General features: G+C 32.4%; 1 protein-coding gene across 1 annotated transcript in view; it reads left to right on the forward strand.

Moving 5' to 3' along the window:
- Hace1 (HECT domain and ankyrin repeat containing E3 ubiquitin protein ligase 1) overlaps nt 1-19,872 on the forward strand; it is an 84,176-nt gene that overhangs the window by 17,232 nt on the left and 47,072 nt on the right. The window contains exons 6-7 of the mRNA XM_026389640.2: nt 2,561-2,692; nt 14,858-14,940. Coding sequence (XP_026245425.1) covers nt 2,561-2,692; nt 14,858-14,940 — 215 coding nt within the window. The remainder of the gene's footprint in view (nt 1-2,560; nt 2,693-14,857; nt 14,941-19,872) is intronic.

Here is a 19,872-nt window from a genome sequence, read left to right on the forward strand (position 1 = left end):
TGTGTAGCCAGGAAGCTTGAATGTTTTTTTTGCGGAGTATTATGATGGATGTGTAATGATCTCATTGTGCTTTTAGTAAGCATTTGCCTAATTGTCAGTGATGCTGAACATCTTTTCATAGGCTTATTTGCCATTTGTATATCCTCTTATATGGAACGAAATGCCAATTCATGTCATTTATCCATTTTCTAATTGGATTTTTAAAAAAACTGTTGTGGGAAGTCTTTATATATTCAAGAGAAAAGGGCTTTATCTCAGGTATATGATTTTTAGATATTTTCTCCCAGTCTGTAGTTTGCTTTTCAAACTCTCATGAGGATCTTTTTTTTTTTTTTTTTTTTTTTGAATTTCATCAGGGTCTTTTGAAAAGCAAAAGTTTTTGATTTTGATGAAGTAGACTTTATCAAATTTTCCATTTATAGATCATGATTTTGGTATAAAGGCTAAGAGCTGTTTGTTTAGCTCAATATCCTGAAGATTTTACCCCTTTTTTCTAAAAGTGTTAGTTTTACATTTTGCATCTATGTCTGTGATTTCTTTTGAGTTAATATTTGTATAAGATATGGGGCTTAGATTGAGGTTCTTTTTTTTATTGGCATATAGATATTCATTTATTTCATTTAAAAACTTTTAATCTTAAGATATTATTTGTGAAATTATAAACACATTTGGGACTACAGAAATAATAAAAATCCCATGAATGCTTTTTTATCTATGTTTCTTTTTTTAAAAAAATATTTGTTTTTTAGGTTTAGGTGGACACAATATTTTTATATGGTGTTGAGTATTGAACCTAGTGCCTAGTGGTAGCGAGCACTCTACCACTGAGCTACAACCTCAGTCCTTGTCTATGTTTCTTTAGCACTGTTTGTTGAAAAGGCTGTCCCTTCTGCATGGAATTGTTTTTGCATCTTTCTTAAAAATCAGTTGGGCATATTTACTTGGGCCTTTTCTGTGCTTTTCATTCATTCCATTGATTTATGTGTTTACCCCTCTGTGGGTACTACACTATCTTCTTTTTTTTTTTGGTGGGGGGGAAGGTGCTGGGGATCGAACCCAGGGCCTTGTGTGTGCAAGGTAAGCACTGTACCAACTGAGCTATATCCGCAGCCCTGATACTATACTATCTTGATTATTGCAACTCTGTAGCAAGACTTAATATCACAAGAGTAATTCCTCCCACTTTAATTTTTCTTCGTGAGGTTTGTGTTAGCTATTCTGGTTCTTTTTTATTTCCATATAAATTTTAGGGCAAATTTGTCTGTGTCTACAAAAATACCTTTCTGGGATTTTGATTGAAGTTATATTAAACTGAAAGATCAATTTGGGGATAATTGATATCTTATGTTGATTGAGTCTTCCAATCCATAAACACAGTGTATCCTTCCATTCATATATATCTTTGATTTCTTCATTAGCATTCTGTACTGTTCAGCATAGGGATTTGGTGCATGTTTTATTAAGCATTTAGCCAAGAATCTCATTTTCTTTGGAGCAGTTGTGTAAATGGTATTGCGTTTAATTGTGTTTTTGCATGTTTAGTGTTAGTGTATATAAAGTGCAGGGTTTTTTTTTGTGTGTGTGTGTGTGTGTGAATCTTGTACAACCTTGCTGAGCTCACTTAATTAGTTCTAGTTTATTTATTTTTTCTCTTTTGCTTTGAGTTGTGTTATCTGAGTCTTATGTCTCTCTCTTTCACTTTGCTGGAGCACATCAACTGGTAGTTTCCTGAGAAAGGGTGCATGGGAGATAAATTTGTTGCCACTTTGCATGTTTGAATATGACTTGATTCTTTGCATTTGCACAATTATATAATTGATAATTTGGCTGACAATAAAATTCTAGGCTAGATATCATTTCCCTTTGTATTTTGAAAGCATTGCTTTGTTGTCTTCTAGTTTTCATTCTTGAAGTTTGGTGCCATTTTGATTCTTGAGCCTTTATGTGAAACCTGTTTTTTTTTTTTTTTGTCTTTAGAAACTTACAGAATTTACTCTGTGCTTCAGCATTCTAAAATTTCATGATTATATGTTTTGGTTGGATTTAATTCATTTGACTGGATAACACTGATTTCCAACAACCTAGAAACTTATATAATGGGAGCTCATGGAAATTTCATACATTATGACTTGGATGATTCCCACTCCCCTGTTCTCTCTTTTCATAACTCTTATGTTTGAATTTTAGACCACTTGGACTAGGTCATCAATTTTATTATGTTTTCTCTTTTGTTCTGTTTTTTTTTTTTTTCTTTGTGCTTTATGGGAGACTTCTTCAACATCATCATCTAAATCTTCTTGCAAAGTATTTGGTGATCCTCAGCCTAGGAACCATATACTATTTTAGTCTTCAAGTACTTGATTTTGTAATACCTGATGGAGTAATCTGTATTTTGATGCCATGTGTCTTTCTAATGTTAAAAAAAAAAAAGGGAAAAAGTATATGGGTTTAAAATATATTTAATTTGCATATCATGTTCATTTGAGAAATAGTAGCATTATTTTTTGTTTTCTTATGAAATATTCTTGCACAAATATTAAGTAACTAAATGACTTCACAGATACACTGGCTGGCTGTGAATGGGCGGACAGAACTGCTCCATGACCTTGTGCAACATGTCAGTGATGTCGATGTTGAGGATGCAATGGGGCAGACAGCACTGCATGTGGCCTGCCAGAATGGGCACAAAACAGTAAGTACACCCATGAAGGCTTGATGTTGCTTGTGCTTGTTTTAAAAACTTCATTGTGTGTTTTGGAACATGAAGCTTTATAATAAAATATTATTTTGTAAATCCTGTGGGCTTCTGGGGATTAAATTTTATGTAACACAAAGGGAATAGAAGAAAATAATGCTCTTAATTCTTCAAAATATTTGTAATTTGTACTCTAATTTTATTTCTGATTCATAAATCTTAATAGCTAAATTAACATTTTTTTCGTGATATTAGAACTTAAACTCAGGACCTTGTGCATGCTAGATGAGCACTCTGCCACTGAGTTACATCTCTAGCTGTTTTTTTAAAAAACTTGTTCTGGGACAAGTCTTGTTAAGTTACCCAGGCTAGCATCTAACTTGTGATCCTCCTACCTTGGTCTCTCAAGTAGCTGAGATTTTATGCATGCACTACCATGGTTGGCTGAGTACACTAAAAATTTAAATGTGTATTTACATGTATTCTAAGCAATTATAATTTTTCTTCCAGTTTAAACCTCAGTTATTGGAATTAGTGAGGAAAATGAGTACTGATATTGCTTAAATAGTCTGGAACTTGTGAACACCAGTGTTTGTTTATATTTTTTGTCTTTTATCATCTGAAAACTAATCAGTGTTTTCAAGAAGTGTTCCTTCTCTTTGGTGCTTACTTTCTGAGTCAGTATTATTAAATTCAAAAAATATTCTATGTGAAGGAAAAAAAAAAAGATCTGAGATATCTTGAATGATCCATTTTGTTTTAAAATGTGTGTGATGCTGGGAATCAATCCCAGACACTGGTGAGGCAAACATCTACCACTGAACTACATATTCAGCCCCAGTGACCCAGATTTTTAAGGAACTACTGCATATTTGAAAATAAGTTCTATATATAGCTCTCACAGTACAGGAAAGCACCTACTTAATTGTAAAGGATCTTTGCTGTACCAAATGAACAGAGTATCATAGTAAATGATACTTGCAGGCTTTTCTCTTGTACAGAAAACCCCTGGGATTCAGCTTAGAAATAATTGACAAAAACTAATATTTGCTGCCTTGAGCTAGTGGAGAAACAAGAATTACTAAGAATACTTTGGTTTAAAACATGTGCATGGCAGGCTGCATTAAAAATTTAGAATAGCTTTTTGAAGTTATTGAAGATTAGGTTGTATGAGTATAATATACTCCATATGGTTTACAACCTAAAGCAGGTGTGGTAAAGTAATAGAGAATTCCTCATAATCAGATGCCTTTGAACAACTGTATGCTCAAAAGATTTATAGAGAGCCTAACTTTACTAATGATGAGTTTCACAGGTGAGATTTTTGCAGATATAGTAGAGGAGAAACAATACAAAAGCCATATTGACTTGTTGATTGCATTGGCCCATGAGGTTCCTCTTGTCATAGTTGATCAGTTGGGGTTATCTTTGAGGTTTCTGTACAGATAAAGGAAATATTTAGCATTGCTTTCTGAATCATTGTATATATCTTTCATTTTTTTTTCAATTTGGACAAAAGAGCCTTAAAAATTAGTCTTATCTCCCTGTCTCCAGGCTGAATTATACTTCTGAAAGTATGTTGATAGTTGTGCTAATATTGCCTTTGTTCTAGAATTCTGGAACTAGTTCATATCTCAGTGGATTAGCTATCCTTGTCTCTTGAGTTGGATATAATGTACTGTTTTTTTTTTTTTTTAATTTTTTATTTATTTATTTATTTATTTTTTTTAATTGTTGGTCTTTCAAAACATTACATAGTTCTTAATACATCATATTTCACAGTTTGATTCAAGTGGGTTATGAACTCCCAATTTTACCCCGTATACAGATTGCTGTATCACATCAGTTACCCAATGTACTGTTTTTTTGTTTTTGTTTTTTTTTTTTTAAAGAGAGAGAGAGAGAGAGAGAGAGAGGGAGGGAGGGAGGGAGAGGGAGAGAGAGAATTTTTTTTTTTAATATTTATTTTTTAGTTTTCGGCGAACACAACATCTTTGTTTGTACGTGGTGCTGAGGATCGAACCCAGGCCTCACGCATGCCAGGCGAGTGCGCTACCGCTTGAGCCACATCTCCAGCCCTAATGTACTGTTTTGTAAAATACGATAAATAGGGATTAATGACTTTTTAGAATCTTTGTGTATCTTTTCAAAGTTGAATTTGGAGTGATGTATTTTAGTGGCAAGTCAAAATGACCTTTTTTATTATCTCAAAAGTAGCCAGCACTTGCACTAATTCACTAGAAAATCTCTGGAACTTATGTCCATGTAGAAAAATGCTAGTACATGTAGGTTTCAAGATTTTTAAAAAAATTTTAAGTTTAAAATCTTGCATATTGATTGTATATATTTTTGTCAAATAAAATATTAAACTTTCAAGTGGGAAGGAGATTGTATTAAAAATATTTTAAGTTTTTCAAATTAAAGAAACCAAGATAATGAAGAAATCTTTGAAATTTGCCTTCTAATCTCATTTTAGTGGAAATCTCAGGAGTGTATGAAAAGATTTTGAGCAACTGCCCAAGAACCTTAAAGCTTTGAAGAATTTGTAATTGAATATTCTTACTTGATGACCAGAAATGCTTTTCCAGATTTATATAACTTTGTTTTAAAGAGAAAAGATTTGGGAAATACATTAATTTTTGTCATAATTAAGAAACTGAATAATTTTTACTATGATTTTATATACAAGCATCTGTCAGAGGTGAATATCATAAAGGCCTCATTATCCTTTTGTTAGAAGGATATGCTTCTGGCAGATGAAGAGTGCATTCTGGCTTTTTTGTCCTTGCAATGTAATAACATCATGATCTTAATTTACTTATATTCCTATTTAAAAATAAGATGAAAGCAGTGATTATAATTTATAACTTTATTTTTATATAATTTTCTTTATATCAACTGTTATACTGCATTATTAGGTACATACTACCAGAATTATGCTTTGTCTTTGAATATTGAAATCATTTCAGACTATGTGGGTATGATGGTACATGAGAATGTGGCAGGAATATTGCTTGAACCCAGGAGTTTGAGACTAGCCTGGGCAACATATAGAGATCCTGTCTAAAAAAACACACAAAAAACCCCACAAAAAACATAGCAACAACAACAAAATTGTTTCAGTTTTGTTTTTTCAGTCTTTGGCAACTTTTTCTGCTCTTAACCTTCTCAGAAGGTATCTGCTGTCTAGTGATGATATAATTGAGGAAAATGTTGTGAATACTTTGATGGACATTTAACAGCATTAATATCTATTGCTGTTGTTACTGTCATTATTAATAATTGTGATTGTGTGAAAGTACAGAGAGCAATATGTAGACCGCTTTATTCCTTTACGTTTGTGTAAGAAGCTAGTCTGTGTTGTTGGATTTTGTTGTTATTCTTTTTAAATTTTATTTTTAGAATGTTTAGTAAATAATGTACCGTTATTGTACATATGAAATTTACTCAGTTTTTTCTTTTTGTGACTATAAATTCAACTTCCTTTTTTGGTAATTTTTCCTTTTTTATCCTGTAAGATTTATAAATATGTTGAATTGCCACAAATGATTGTTTATTGTCTGGAATAACTTGGATTTAGTAACACTAGAGAACTGTCATATAGTTTAATCAAAATTTAAATGTTACATTACATAGCAAAATTAATTGAGGGATTAGTCTACAGTTTATTTAAAAATAAATTATATTTTATAAGAATAAATATTATGTTCCTGAATTTATTAAACTGAATACGAAGCTTCTCAAGCAATATAAAGTGATGGTTGTATTCTCGTTTGGATAGATTTACACTCTTGTAATTTAAAAGCAATTGTTTTGTTACTGAAATTGGACTGAATTTTGTAGATTTGTTAGTTGACAGTATTTACCTACATTCATTTAGCTCTCTTGGTTGTTGTATCCTTAGCTATCTTCTAAGCTTTTCATCCAGAGAGTTACCAGTTATGTGAGCTTAATGTAAAGTATTTGCAAAAATATTAATCAGATTCAGCTCTGAGGCCCAAAGGTAGGTAGACTAATATTTCACAAAGTACTTTTATATTCAGAGTAACTTTATTTATTTCAATGCTAGAATTCTCCTTAATTGCTTATGGGAAATATGAACAAAAAAAATAGAAAGTCCTGTTACTGAAATTTTTCGTAACACAACTGAAGAATAGTCGTTATTGTGGGATATTGAATACAGGCTCAAACCGTCAATATATTTAGGTGAACAGGTTGCTAAAGAAACCCTGTAGAATCAGTCACTGATTAGTGGTTTGACAGTTTTTCTTAGTGTATAAGTTATGTGTACATTGTCATATGGTCAGAATTATTTAATAAAAAATAAAGATGCTTTTTGGTTATTTAGTTCCCTTTTAGCAAATGATAATACCACAACTTAGGCTTTTGCTTATAGCTTTATTATTGAATATCTGTTGCTTTTTACTTTGACCAGCATTATTTTGAGAGTTGACATTAATAAAGAAGAGCTGCTTTGGATTTTTTTGCTTTGTGATTTATCAGTGTATTGGACTCAGGTGGTTTTAGTCATTATCTTCAATTAAATGACTTTTGAGATTGACCCAGCATTAGCTTTGTACATTAGTTTTCCACTTAGGAAACTGTTTTATCATTTGAAACATTGTGAAAGTTATTGAAAGTGTGTTATTCCTTAAGGATCTGTTGAAGACCATATGAAAATTTCCTTTGTATACTTTTCTTTCTAGGTACCTCCTGAGCAGTTTATTTTCTAAAGAGAAGGAATCCCTATTCTAGATATTTGGGAATCAGGAGAATAGTTTTTGCTGGTAATGGTTGAAGAAGATTGAGCAGGAAATTATAATTATGAAAATTTTAAGAGCTTATTTTGCTGATGTCATTTTATTCACCTATAGTGATCTCAGTTCACTGTAGTTATTAAAATTATGTATGTTATGGATAAACAGCTAACTCAGTCACAGATATTTATGTTGGTCTACATGTTTACTTTTTTTTTTAATATTTTTTAGTTGTAGATGGACAAAATACCTTTATTTATTTATCTTTATGTGGTGCTGAGGATAGAACCCAGGGCCTCACACATGCTAGGCAAGCGCTCTACCACTGAGCCACAACCCAAGCCCACATGTTTACTTTTTTAAAAAAAATTTAAAAAATTTTTAGTTATAGATGAACACAATACCTTTATTTTATTTATTTATGAGGATCGAACCTAGTGCCCCAAGCATGCAATGCAAGCCTGTATCCCTGAACCACAACCCTAGCCCACATGTTTACTTTTTATTTTAAGCCACTGAGCTTAATTTTTATAAGAAAATGAAAAGCCAAAATTTCTCATTTTCAGAGAAATTATGATCTTATTCATTATGTTTTTTGGACCTTTTATGGATCATAGCCCAATGCAGTTTTTAGAGAATGTATTTGTGTATAGGGTTTACAGGAAAAGATATTTTCTAAAATAAATTGTATCCAAAAAATGAGAATCCTGGGTTTCATTTTTCTGGCTACTGCTGATTACCATCGAACACATTGCATGTTGTTTATTTCTATTTTGTCTATTGGCCCTTTGTGCTATAATGTAAACTTCATGAAGACTGGGACCCCCTCCCCCACACACCCTTATTTCTTGTAACTCTAGAATCTAAAATAGTTCATTGTACATAATAGACATGAGGTTTTTTTTTTTTTTTTTTAACTGAAGGATGGAATGAACCACTCAAATGCAATATCATTTTTTCTGTGTTTTTTCTTAGCATTTGTGAATGTTTGTCACCTCTTTACTTTTTTGTGTTTTTAAGTGGTGTGTTTATTGATGGCCCTGATTCTTCTAAAGGTTGAATTGGATTTATTTGTATCTACTGTCAAACACTGGTTTTGAAAATCCTTAGGGGCTTTAAAAGTTAATTCTTTAATTATGTTGTGCCTTGTGTTTTGATGTGGTAGTGTTTTTCAGGAGCTTTAATGTATTTAATTTAGAAAATAAATAATATTTTGTTTCCTCCTGAATTTTATCCTTCGTATACATATTAACAGTCTTACATAGTTGGAAACATTTGTTACTTTGTCATACTTTTGAAGATCATATAGCCTCACACTCTATTGTTAAACTGAAGTTATTGAAGCTAGGCAATATGTATTTGCAATCTTATGTAGCTCTTTACCTTTCATGATATTTCACATCCAAATTGTATGTGTATATTGTCAACAAGAAAATAATTTGTTGTTGTGGTTAGATCTTTTGCTTTATCATTGAAGTATTATCACTCTGGATTATCTGGGAATGAGAATTCATTTTGTACACTAGCCTGTGTTTAATTGAGATGTAATAAGGGACCCAGAAGGACTTACTTCCCCTACAGGGCTTGGTGGGAACTGCCAGAATAGTACAATGTTAGGGTGAGTTGGGTAAGTGTTGTACTCTATGTGCCCTGGTCTGACACCATATGGGTCTGGCTTGCTACCTTTACCACACACCACAATGTAGTCTACTAATTGTTGAGATGAATACCTCTTAGATCTCTTTTGCACTTGACTTATTTATTTATTTTTTTAAATATTTATTTTTAGTTTTTGGGTGGACACAATGTCTTTATTTTATTTTTATGTGGTGCTGAGAATTGAACCCAGTGCCTCTCAGAGAAATGATTGATAAAAAAACAAAAACAACAAACAAAAAACTATGAATAAGGTTATCTGTGACTTTCTTGCTACTTCTCCTGTTACACCATTGAATCAATAATTGAATTCTTTATTATCCTTTTCTCTTTTTTTAATATTTATTTTTTAGTTTTAGATGGACACAATATGTTTATTTTATTTTTATGTGGTGTTAAGGATCAAACCCAGTGCTCCGCGCATGCCAGGTGAGCGCACTACCACTTGAGCCACATCCCCAGCCCTATTATCCTTTTCTCTCATGTCAGAACTTTTACAAAAAGAAATCAGCAAACTTTTTTTTTTTATCACAAAGGTTGATGGCTTTTCATTCATTATAGTGCTACAAGGCAATTTTTTATTCTTCACGTTGAAATTCATTTATACATTATTTAATACTTTTAAGAGAATTCTCTCTCCTCTTTTTCTTTAGGCAACATTTTATCTGTAAGTGAAGTTATTGAAAACTTTAAAAAATGTTTCCTTTAATAGTTGTATATTTTGAAGGTCCTAACTAAAATAAATTTTTTAATACAGAAAAGCAGAAAGACTTCTGAATGGGAAATAAAATACTAGAATCAACAATTTCCACTACCTTAATCAGATGTTCTTTCATCTTAAGAAAGGAAAGAAAAATTTTTTTTTTTTCCTCCAGTGCTAGAAATTGAACCTAGGGATATTCCATTACTGAGCTATATCTCCAGGCCTCCCCTTTCTAATTAATTAATTTTTTTTTTTAGTTGTAGATGGACACAATACCTTCATTTTATTTATTTTTGTGTGCTGCTGAGGATCGAACCCAGTGCTTCACATGTGCTAGGCAAGTGCTCTGTCACTGAGATACAACCGTCGCCCCATTTTTAGCCCTTTTTAAATTTGAGACCGGATCTTGCTTAGTTGCCTAGGCTGGGTTTGAGCTTTTGCTTCTCTTATGTTAGGTTTCCCAGTAGCTTGAGAATTCAGGCATATGCCACTGAAGCTGACTTAAAAAAGAATCTTTAATGTCTTGTAGGGTGTACAATGATATGACAGGTATATAAGAAAAGAATTTTAATGTCTTTGTAGGGCAAGGATATGACAAGGGTATGACAAACATGTTTCAGTTCATACTATAAATGATGCCTTCTAAGATATGCTTATAAATTTTTTCTCATTACTTTATTGAAAACAGTGGAGTAATATGTTAATCTAATGGCTAAATTGTTTTTATACTATAAGCTTTACAATATACATAAAAATACAGAAGCACTGTAAAAAGTATATGGTTTTAAAAATGACTTTATTTTTAAACTGAACACAAGCAGCTGTTGAGTCACTTGAGCTTGGCTGTCTAATAGTTACTTGATAGGGAATTAGTAGATCATCTGTGTTTAATGTAGTTTGTGACGGTATATGTCAGATTAGCCATAATAGTATTTAGTAATCTGAATTCAGAAAAATTAGAATTTCTACTTTCTGGTAAATAGGATTATGAGTATGAACGTAGGTTTAAGTTTTAATCCTTGCTTCATTGTGTGTTGGGGTACAAATTACCTGACCTCTTTGAAATCTTAGTTTCCTGCTTGTAGAAGTGGAGAGAATATCACATTTCTCACAGGATGATGCAATAAATGAATTGATAAATACTTATTAGGGTAGTGTTAGGCACGTGTTAAGGTTATTCATATTATTGTTACATAATTTTAACTATAATTTATCTGAATGTGTCCTGTATTTTGTTAACTTATTTCAGTTTCTGGCTCACTAGGTTTTAAATGTACATTAATAGATATTTTCAATGTATTTTCTTTCATCTCTCTTCTCTTGGGCTTTTTCAACAATGAAAGCTTATTGTCTATATTTTCTATAAGAGTTGTAGACACTGTTAGTGCTATTTCACTTCTGTTTTGAGATCTCACACACACAGAGCTGCTACGTCAAAAATCAGAAAGGTTGAAAACCAGGATCAAAGGACCGAAATATGTCTTCTCTTATAAAATAGTGACCTCTAAATGCTTCTCATTTTCATATTTGAAAGTTTTTACTTGTGTAAGTTTAAAAGAGTTGCATAGCTGATAATATTAGTTTTATATAGCCTTTTTTTTTTTTTTAAATTTAAGAGATTGAACACAGTGCTTTGTGCATGGTAAACATGCAGTGTATCTCTGAGCTACACCCTTAGCCCTATAACAGTATTTCTATTACTTAGATTTTAGAATTCATACTGGGATAGAAGTAAATTCAAATAGCAGTTATTTTAAAAATAACTATATTTTTAAAATTTTTATCAAAATATTTTAAATACAAAAATAGTTTTCCCTTAAACCAACCCTTATTCTTTGTCAAATCATGATCATGAACAATTTTTGACTTTTTTAGCTTTTTCTCTGGTAGATAGTTCTAGGCTTCTATGGTTTTACTGTTTTAATTTATGATGTTTAGATGTTACTTAATAATTTCTTGTTATGGCAGGTTAGGATTTACAAATTTTGGTTAAGTAACATTCATTTTATTTATTATTAGGCAAATGTTGTTTACTGTTAAGTCAGGTAGGGAACTATAACATTTTCTTTCTAGAAGTAATTGACTTTGCTTAGTTTACTTTGTAAGAATCAGCAGTTCTTTCTATATTTTATATTCCTATACGTATCTCTCAGTACTGTTTTCTACAAAGACACATTTGTTAAATAATCTTGTCAGTTTGCCTTTCTTTTTTTTTTTTCTCCCTTTAAACCTGGAGATTTCTTAGTGTCTGTCTTCTATTTTGGTTTATTCCCTTGTTTTTGGGGAGGATATCGTTCAGCCTCCAGGTATGCTTTTCTTGAGAAAAGATACTTTTTAATTTTTTAAAAAATTTGAAATCTTTCATAGTTAAGCATGTTTCTAAACTTATAACTGATGTGAATAATAGTGTGGTCGAGAAGAGAATTTTGTATTTTAAATAGTTTACCTTATAGCTTTAAAGGCTTTTTACCTTTTAGATTTTGGTGTTACAGTTGAACTATATCTTATCAATCTGATTTTAGTTTATCTTGTGAGATTTTATATGCTTGGTATTATGAAATTTTATTTTGTTGCTTTGTTGACATTCTTATAATTTATTAGACTGGGGATTTGATGAGCCATTTAAATTTGGCTTTGTTTTATTCATTTTTACATGGTGCTGAGGGTCAAACCCAGGGCCTCATACATGCTAGGCAAGCGCTCTACCACTGAGCCATAACCCCAGTCCCTGGGGTTTGTTTTAGTATTATTTACTGATTCCTGTGTTGTTCCCCAACTTCTTCATTTTCTTTATGCTTACTTTCTGCAATGTGTCCTTGGATTGATCCACTGATTTTCTCATCTTTTCTATTCTTATTTGTCTTTTCATTCTGTTTTCTGTCTTGTAGATTTTCTAAGCATTGTGTTTCTTCACATTGTTGAATTGTTGTGTCTTCTTGATATTTTAATTTCTTATTCTCTGAATATTTCCCCCTTGGGTTTCTATTGTTTCAAGGATATAATACCTTTTTTCCTCTCCTCTCTGAGAATATTAGCAATTCTAATATTGGTTGTTTTCTTTGGTGTTCCCTTTATTTTTTATTTTTCTGGGTTTCTTTTTTAAAATTTTTGCTGTTTGGGTTTTGTTACTTCACTCTGTCTTAAAATATTGTCTGTCCATCTGTGTGTAAGGCTGAGATACTAAGATGTTGACTGGAAGCATTGTGTTTGGGGGCCAAATTTGTTGGATATTTGGCTTCTTTGTACACCAAGTTTTCTTAATCTTGGCACTGTTTATATTTGGACTTTATAATTGTTTGTTGTAGGGACTGTCCTGTGCATTATAGAATGTTTAGCTGTATCTCTGGCCTTTCCTCCCTAGGTAACAATAGTCCTTCCCATCCCTAGTAACAAAAATTGAAATATCTCCTGGGATTGCCAAATGTCCCACATGGGGAAAACATTCTTTGGTTGAGAATCACTCCATTGTAGGAACATTGCCTTGAACTGGATTATTTCATTAGGAACTCTAGAGTTAATATCCTTAGGGCTAATATCTTTAGGGCTTTCTTTCTGGTGCCAGGCTATAGAGTGGAAACTTTCAATTTCTCATGAGGTTTGAAGCCTGGCTGCTGGATTTTGAGGACCCAAGAGAAATATGGAGTTAGAGGTTTTCACTTAGTTAGTTTTTTCCACCATGGCTCCTGAACCTTGCTTGTACCTGTATTTCTTGTTTGCCAGTCTAGAGCCTCCATTTTCACTTTGTCTAGAGAATAAACCACCTGTCTTAACATAATAGAGTCTAATACTATGGCATGGGAGGAAGGGTCCTTGCTAAGGAGGAATTATTTGTTTTATAGACTTTTAACTATTCCTCCTATTTCTCAGCTCTATGTAAACATCCTATTTTCAGAGGTATCCCAGTACTTGGTACTTCCTGTGGTAGGTTTTTTTTTTTTTTTTTTTTTTTAATTTTGTTATTGTATATGTGCTGTATTAAGAATTTGGTTACTGGGGCTGGGGATGTGGCTCAAGCGGTAGCGAGCTCGCCTGGCGTGCGTGCGGCCCGGGTTCGATCCTCAGCACCACATACAAAGATGTTATGTCCGCCGATAACTGAAAAATAAATATTAAAAAAATTCTCTCTCCCTTCCTCTCTCTTAAAAAAAAAAAGAATTTGGTTACTTCTTTTTTTTTTTTTTTTGAGAGAGAGAAGAGAATTTTATTTTTAATATTTATTTTTTAGTTCTCGGCGGACACAACATCTTTGTTGGTATGTGGTGCTGAGGATCGAACCCGGGCCGCACGCACTCCAGGCGAGTGCGCTACCAGTTGAGCCACATCCCCAGCCCTAGTTACTTCTTATTAGAATTCCCATTTGGACTCAGCTTTCTTTGATCTGCTGAGTCAATTTACTGGTCCTCCATTTGTTTGCCATCTTTCAAAAACCTTTTGGCTTATCTAGTACACTGGTGTATTCTTTCTTGTTCTTCCTTGTATAGGTGTGTGGTAACACACTACTAGGTTTTAGAGCAGCAATCAAAATGAATACATGTGTTCAATCCAGAAGAAATAAAACAGTTTTGTTCAAAAAAAACTATATTTTTACATATTTTATTTCTTTTTGCAGGAGGAACTCAAATGAAGATTATAGAAATAAAACCAGAATAAGTGTGTGTGTATTTTTATATATATAAAATGTATATGTGTGTACACACACACACATTTAGTTTTTAAGGCTTTTAGGTGTACTTTGCCTTATCTCTAATCATCAAGTGTGAACTTTTAATATTTTTATGTTAGCTATGAAACAGTGCTGCTAAGGAGTTTTTTTCATGCTAAAACAGTTTATCTCACACTGATATTCCATACATAGCATGTGGTGCCTGAGAGACTCAGAGCTTATCAAAGTTGAGTTTGTGCAGCCATCATAATTGTCATATGCCCATTCATTTTCTCTTTAAAGCTTTTGAGTTATGGGAAGAACTTTCCTTATATGAATTTAAATTCTGAGAATTGTGTCTTTTGACTTCTTTGATTTTAATTGTTTTTTTCCCCCCTCCCTAGACAGTGCAATGCTTGCTAGACAGTGGTGCTGATATTAACAGGCCAAATGTGTCAGGAGCCACTCCATTGTACTTTGCTTGCAGGTATGTTATTTTATATTTTCATATATCCAAAAAACAAAGTTGTGTATCTACCATATTTTCAAGCAAATATTTCTGTATATTTTCTACAGCTCTATTTTCACAAAAATGTTATGTTCTCTTTTAAGATGAAGAAAAGCATTTTGGTTTTGTTACTTAATTACATGAGGGAAAGCATTTTCTATTATATTTCATCGCCAGTGTTTTTATGCTGTAGGTGGGAGCTTTTGATTTACTTGATTATTTCAGTTTTAAGAAAAATCAATAATCCAGTAATTCCCATAGGTCACTTTATTAACTAACCAGGTGAGTTCCTTTGGGATAAGCTATTGAAATATGTTTTGGTCCAGAGCCATGGTTTTGCTTTCTGTGTATCTGTAACTTTAAAATATTGAATCAGTTCTGTTAGTTACTGAGTTATACATTATTTTTGTGCTTGTTTCTTGATCTTTTCTTGACTTGGACATTTGTTCACTTATTCATTCACTTAATTGGCAAACACGTAGCTAGCACTACATGTTATAGGTATTAGTGATATAGTAATACGTAGGGCTGGGATGTAGCTTGGTGGTAGAACACTTGTCTGGCATGTATAAGGCCCTGGGTTCCAGATCTATCAGCATAGAAAGCAAAACAAATAATAACAAAAACAAAACAAAAAAACCCCCAGTATCTAAAGAGCAACATAAAAATTACACACATGTATTCACACCCACTTGGAATGGTATATAAATGTAGCTTACAGAGAGAAGCAGTGCACAAAAAACTATAGTGATTCTTCTTTTTGATTTAAATTCTAGTGCTTTCTTGGTATCCCCTAGTATTGGTTCTAGAATTCTCCCATGGATACCAAAGTTCTCTAATACTCAGATCCCTTATATAAAATGGCCTAATATTTGCATATAAACTATGCATATCCTCCTGTGTACTTTAAATCATCTCTAAATTACTTATACCTAATACATTGTAAATCTTGTACAAATAGTTGATATACTGTATTGTTTAGGGAATAATGACAAAAAATCTGTATGTTTGTTTTAGACTGAAAGACCTGCCTTTCCTCTTTAGCTTCTTGTTGGGTCTCTGATGTTATCTTGATCAGACTGATTCAGATTATTTATTGAACTACCTTTGTTAGGAGCAGTTCACCAAACATTGTAGTGAATCTTGTCTTTGATTTAAATTTTATGAATTTAAAAATTTATAAAATTTTAGACTCTTATGTTCAAGGGGCCCTTATGTACAGGAGCTTTTTGATCTTTATACATCTAGATTTTGTCTATATCTAGTCATTTTCTTATACTTAAAATTTGGTTGGTTGGCTAGAATAGCAGTTCCTTCCATAGTGTTCTTAATTTATGAATAATATAATTGTTTCATTACCTGAAATCATACCCTATTTAGAATTTATCTTTAGATCAGAGTTTTCTTTGAAGCTCTGAATTTGAGTGTCTCTCATCACTCAAAAATCTCATAGAATCTCAGATGTTAACATGTCCAAAGTACAGTTTCTGATTTTCTTCTTCAAACCTTTCTTTCAATTTTCCTTATTCTCCAGTTCTTTAAGCCAGAGACCAGATCATTATTTTTTTTATTTCTCTCTGGACCCTCAGCTTGGAACTTATTTAGTAAGTTCTGTAAATTCTACATTCAGAATTTGTTTTGAAACTTTTCCACTCTTAAACTCATTGAAACTGTTACGTCTTGACTAGAGTACTGTAGTAGTTATCTTCATTTAGCATTATATTATCCAGCTCCATCCATTTACCTGCAAATGCCTTATTATCTTTTATTGATAAGTAATATTCCATTGTGTATATACACCACGTTTTCTTTATCCATTCATCTACTGAATGGCATCTAGGTTGGTTCCACAGTTTAGTATTGTGAATTCAGCTGCTATAAATATTGGTGTGGTTATGTTACTATAGTATGCTGATTTTAAGTCCTTTGGGTATAGACCATGGAGTAGGATATCTGGGTCAAATGGTGGTTCCATTCCAAGTTTTCTGAGGAATCTCCACACTGCTTTCCAAAGCGGTTGTACCAATTTGCAGTCCCACCAGCCATGTATGAGTGTACCTTTTCCCCCACATCCTCTCCAGCACTTCTTATTACTTGTATTCTTGATAACTGCTATTCTGATTGGGGTGAGATGAAATCTTGGTTTTCATTTGCATTTCTGTAATTACTAAAAGTGTTAACACTTTTTCATATATTTGTTAATCGCTTGTATATCTTCTTCTGAGAAGTGTCTGTTCAGTTCCTTAGCCCTTTTATTGATTGGGTTGTTTATTTTTTGATATTAAGTCTTTTGAGTTCTTTATGTATCCTGGAGATTAGTACTGTATCTGATGTGCGTGTGGTAAAAATTTTCTCCCATAATGTAGGCTCTCTCTTTACCTCAATTATTGTTTCCTTTGCTGAGAAGAAGCTTTTTGGTTTGAATCCATCCCACTTATTGATTCTTGATTTTATTTCTTGTGCTTTAAGGGTCTTGTAAAGGAAGTCAGGAATTAATCCGACATGATGAAGATTTGGGTCTACTTTTTCTTCTAGTAGGTGCAGGGTCTCTGGTCTAATTTCTTGGTCCTTGATCCATTCTGAGTTGAGTTTTGTTTATGGTGAGAGATAGAGGTTGAATTTCATTTTGGAAGATGTTTTAGAATGAATTGAGTCACTGTAATTTGATGCTTGAAAAATATTTTATATGAAACAGTGACATTTATAATAGTAAATATAAGTATGGTAATACAGAACTGAGATATTCCCATAGTCTGAATGTTGGAATGTGGTAAAAAGATGTTTTTAGAAGTACATTCTGTTACTACTATATTCCCCTCCATCATTTTTTTCGTTTTTTTGGTACTTAGAATTCACCAAGGGCCTTGTACATGCCTAGGTTCTAAACGAGCAAACATCAGATAGCTTTGAACAAAGATAGTTATACAAGTCCATGTTGAGAAGTAAGACCAGAAAACATTTACAGGCAGACTTTTAATTGTACTTGTGATATTTAGATTTTCAAGTATTTTCTGTATCTTCAGATAACTTTCATTCTGTTAGGAAAAGTAAGATTTTGTTGAGATGTATAGATACAGTAAATTAGTGAGACATGTATAGAGTTTTAGAGCTTTGTAATAGTTATAAAGGGGTAAAATTCAGAGCATGGATTCATAGTTCCTGCCAGGCAACTCCTTTTAGTTATCAAACTCTGTAAATAGCCAGGTAAAATAGACCTTAGACTCAGAATTATAAACTATTAGATTTGGAACATCCCCTTAGAAAATACGGTCATTTTGTTAGGCTATTCCAAAAAATATTGCTTCTATTTGTACAATTATATATTCTATCCAAGTTCTCAAATTCACAAAGTCTGAAGTTAGAAGAATGAAAGTGTTTGAGAGATAACTTCTATTTCCTCTTCAAGGAAGTGAAAATTATCTGAATCAATGTTAAAAAAAATCCATTTTGCTAAGTTTAGTTGCTTTTCTCACTTTCAAAGTAAAGTTTTTGTATTAGATGGTCTTTTTAAATTGTGGAACTTCTTTGAGCATTTGTTAAAATCAGCCTTATATTTTAATGTCTCTGAATTGTAAATTTATTTATTTTTGTTGACTTTATTTTGAATCAGAAGAACTCATTGAATAACAAGATCTAGGGTCTACTGATTGCTACCTCCAGAGTATAATGGTTCTAACTGAAAGAGTAGTAGTACAAGGAGAACTATCAGAGAAAGGCATGTGGATAGGAGAGTTGTTTATTCTAGACTAGATTGAATAACCAAACTGAGTGGGTTGATAAAGGTAGAAAGCTAGATAGATATTTTTTCCTTGTAATTCTCACTTGTGTTCTTCCCTTAAGTTCTTATTTTGATGCTCTTTTCTTTTTCTTTTTTTTTTTTAACAAAGAAAGTGCTATGAAATGTGTTTTTTTAAAATATTGATTTTTTTGTAATCAAAAAAATACAATATCTTTATTTTATTTATTTATTTGTGGTGCTGAGGATTGAACCCAGGGCCTTATTTTTAATATTTAAATTCTTTTGGAGTAAGCAGCCTAAAAATTTGGGTGTTTGTGGTAGAAAGGAGGTCAGGATAGACTTGAGAAAGGGATTAGAAAGTGAATGGAAGGAAAAAAATTGACCAGAGTTTGATAAATAGTTACATATCTCAAAATGTTATGAGTTATTGTAGGATTCATATTAACCATCCATAATTCATAGAGAAAGACTTTAAAAGATTTTATTTTTGTTATGGAATCCAGATTTTTTACTTTTCTTTTTTTATTAAATTATTTTTTCTAATTTGTTACATTTGACGGCAGAATGCATTTCATTTCTTATTACACATATAGAGCACAATTTTTCAAGTCATTGTTGTACACAAAGTATTTTCACACTTTTTGTGTCTTCATACATGTACTTAGGGTAATGATGTCTAACTCATTCCACCATCTTTTCTACCCCCATGCCCTCACTTTTCCCCTCCCTCCCCTTTGTCCTATCTAAAGTTCCTCCATTCCTTCCATGCTCCCCGCCCCCCCCCCCCAATCACCATTATGAGTCAGCATCCTCATATCATGGTTTTTTGGGATTGGCTAACTTCACTTAGCATTATATTCTCTAACTCCATCCATTTACCTGCAAATGCCATGATTTTATTCTCTTTTAATGCTGAATAACATTCCATTGTGTATATATATCAAAGTTTCCCTATACATTCATCTACTGAAGGGCATCTAGTTTGGTTCCACAATTTAGCTATTGTGAATTGTGCTGCTATAAACATTGATGTGGCTGTGTCCCTTTAGTATGCTATTGTTTAAGTCCTATGGGTATAGACCGAGGAGTGGGATAGCTGGGTCAAATGGTGGTTCCATTCCAAGTTTTCCAAAGAATCTCCATATTGCTTTCCATATTGGCTGCACCATTTT

The sequence above is a fragment of the Urocitellus parryii genome, chromosome 8 (assembly GCF_045843805.1).
Source record: "Urocitellus parryii isolate mUroPar1 chromosome 8, mUroPar1.hap1, whole genome shotgun sequence".
NCBI classification, from domain to species: Eukaryota; Metazoa; Chordata; class Mammalia; order Rodentia; family Sciuridae; genus Urocitellus; species Urocitellus parryii.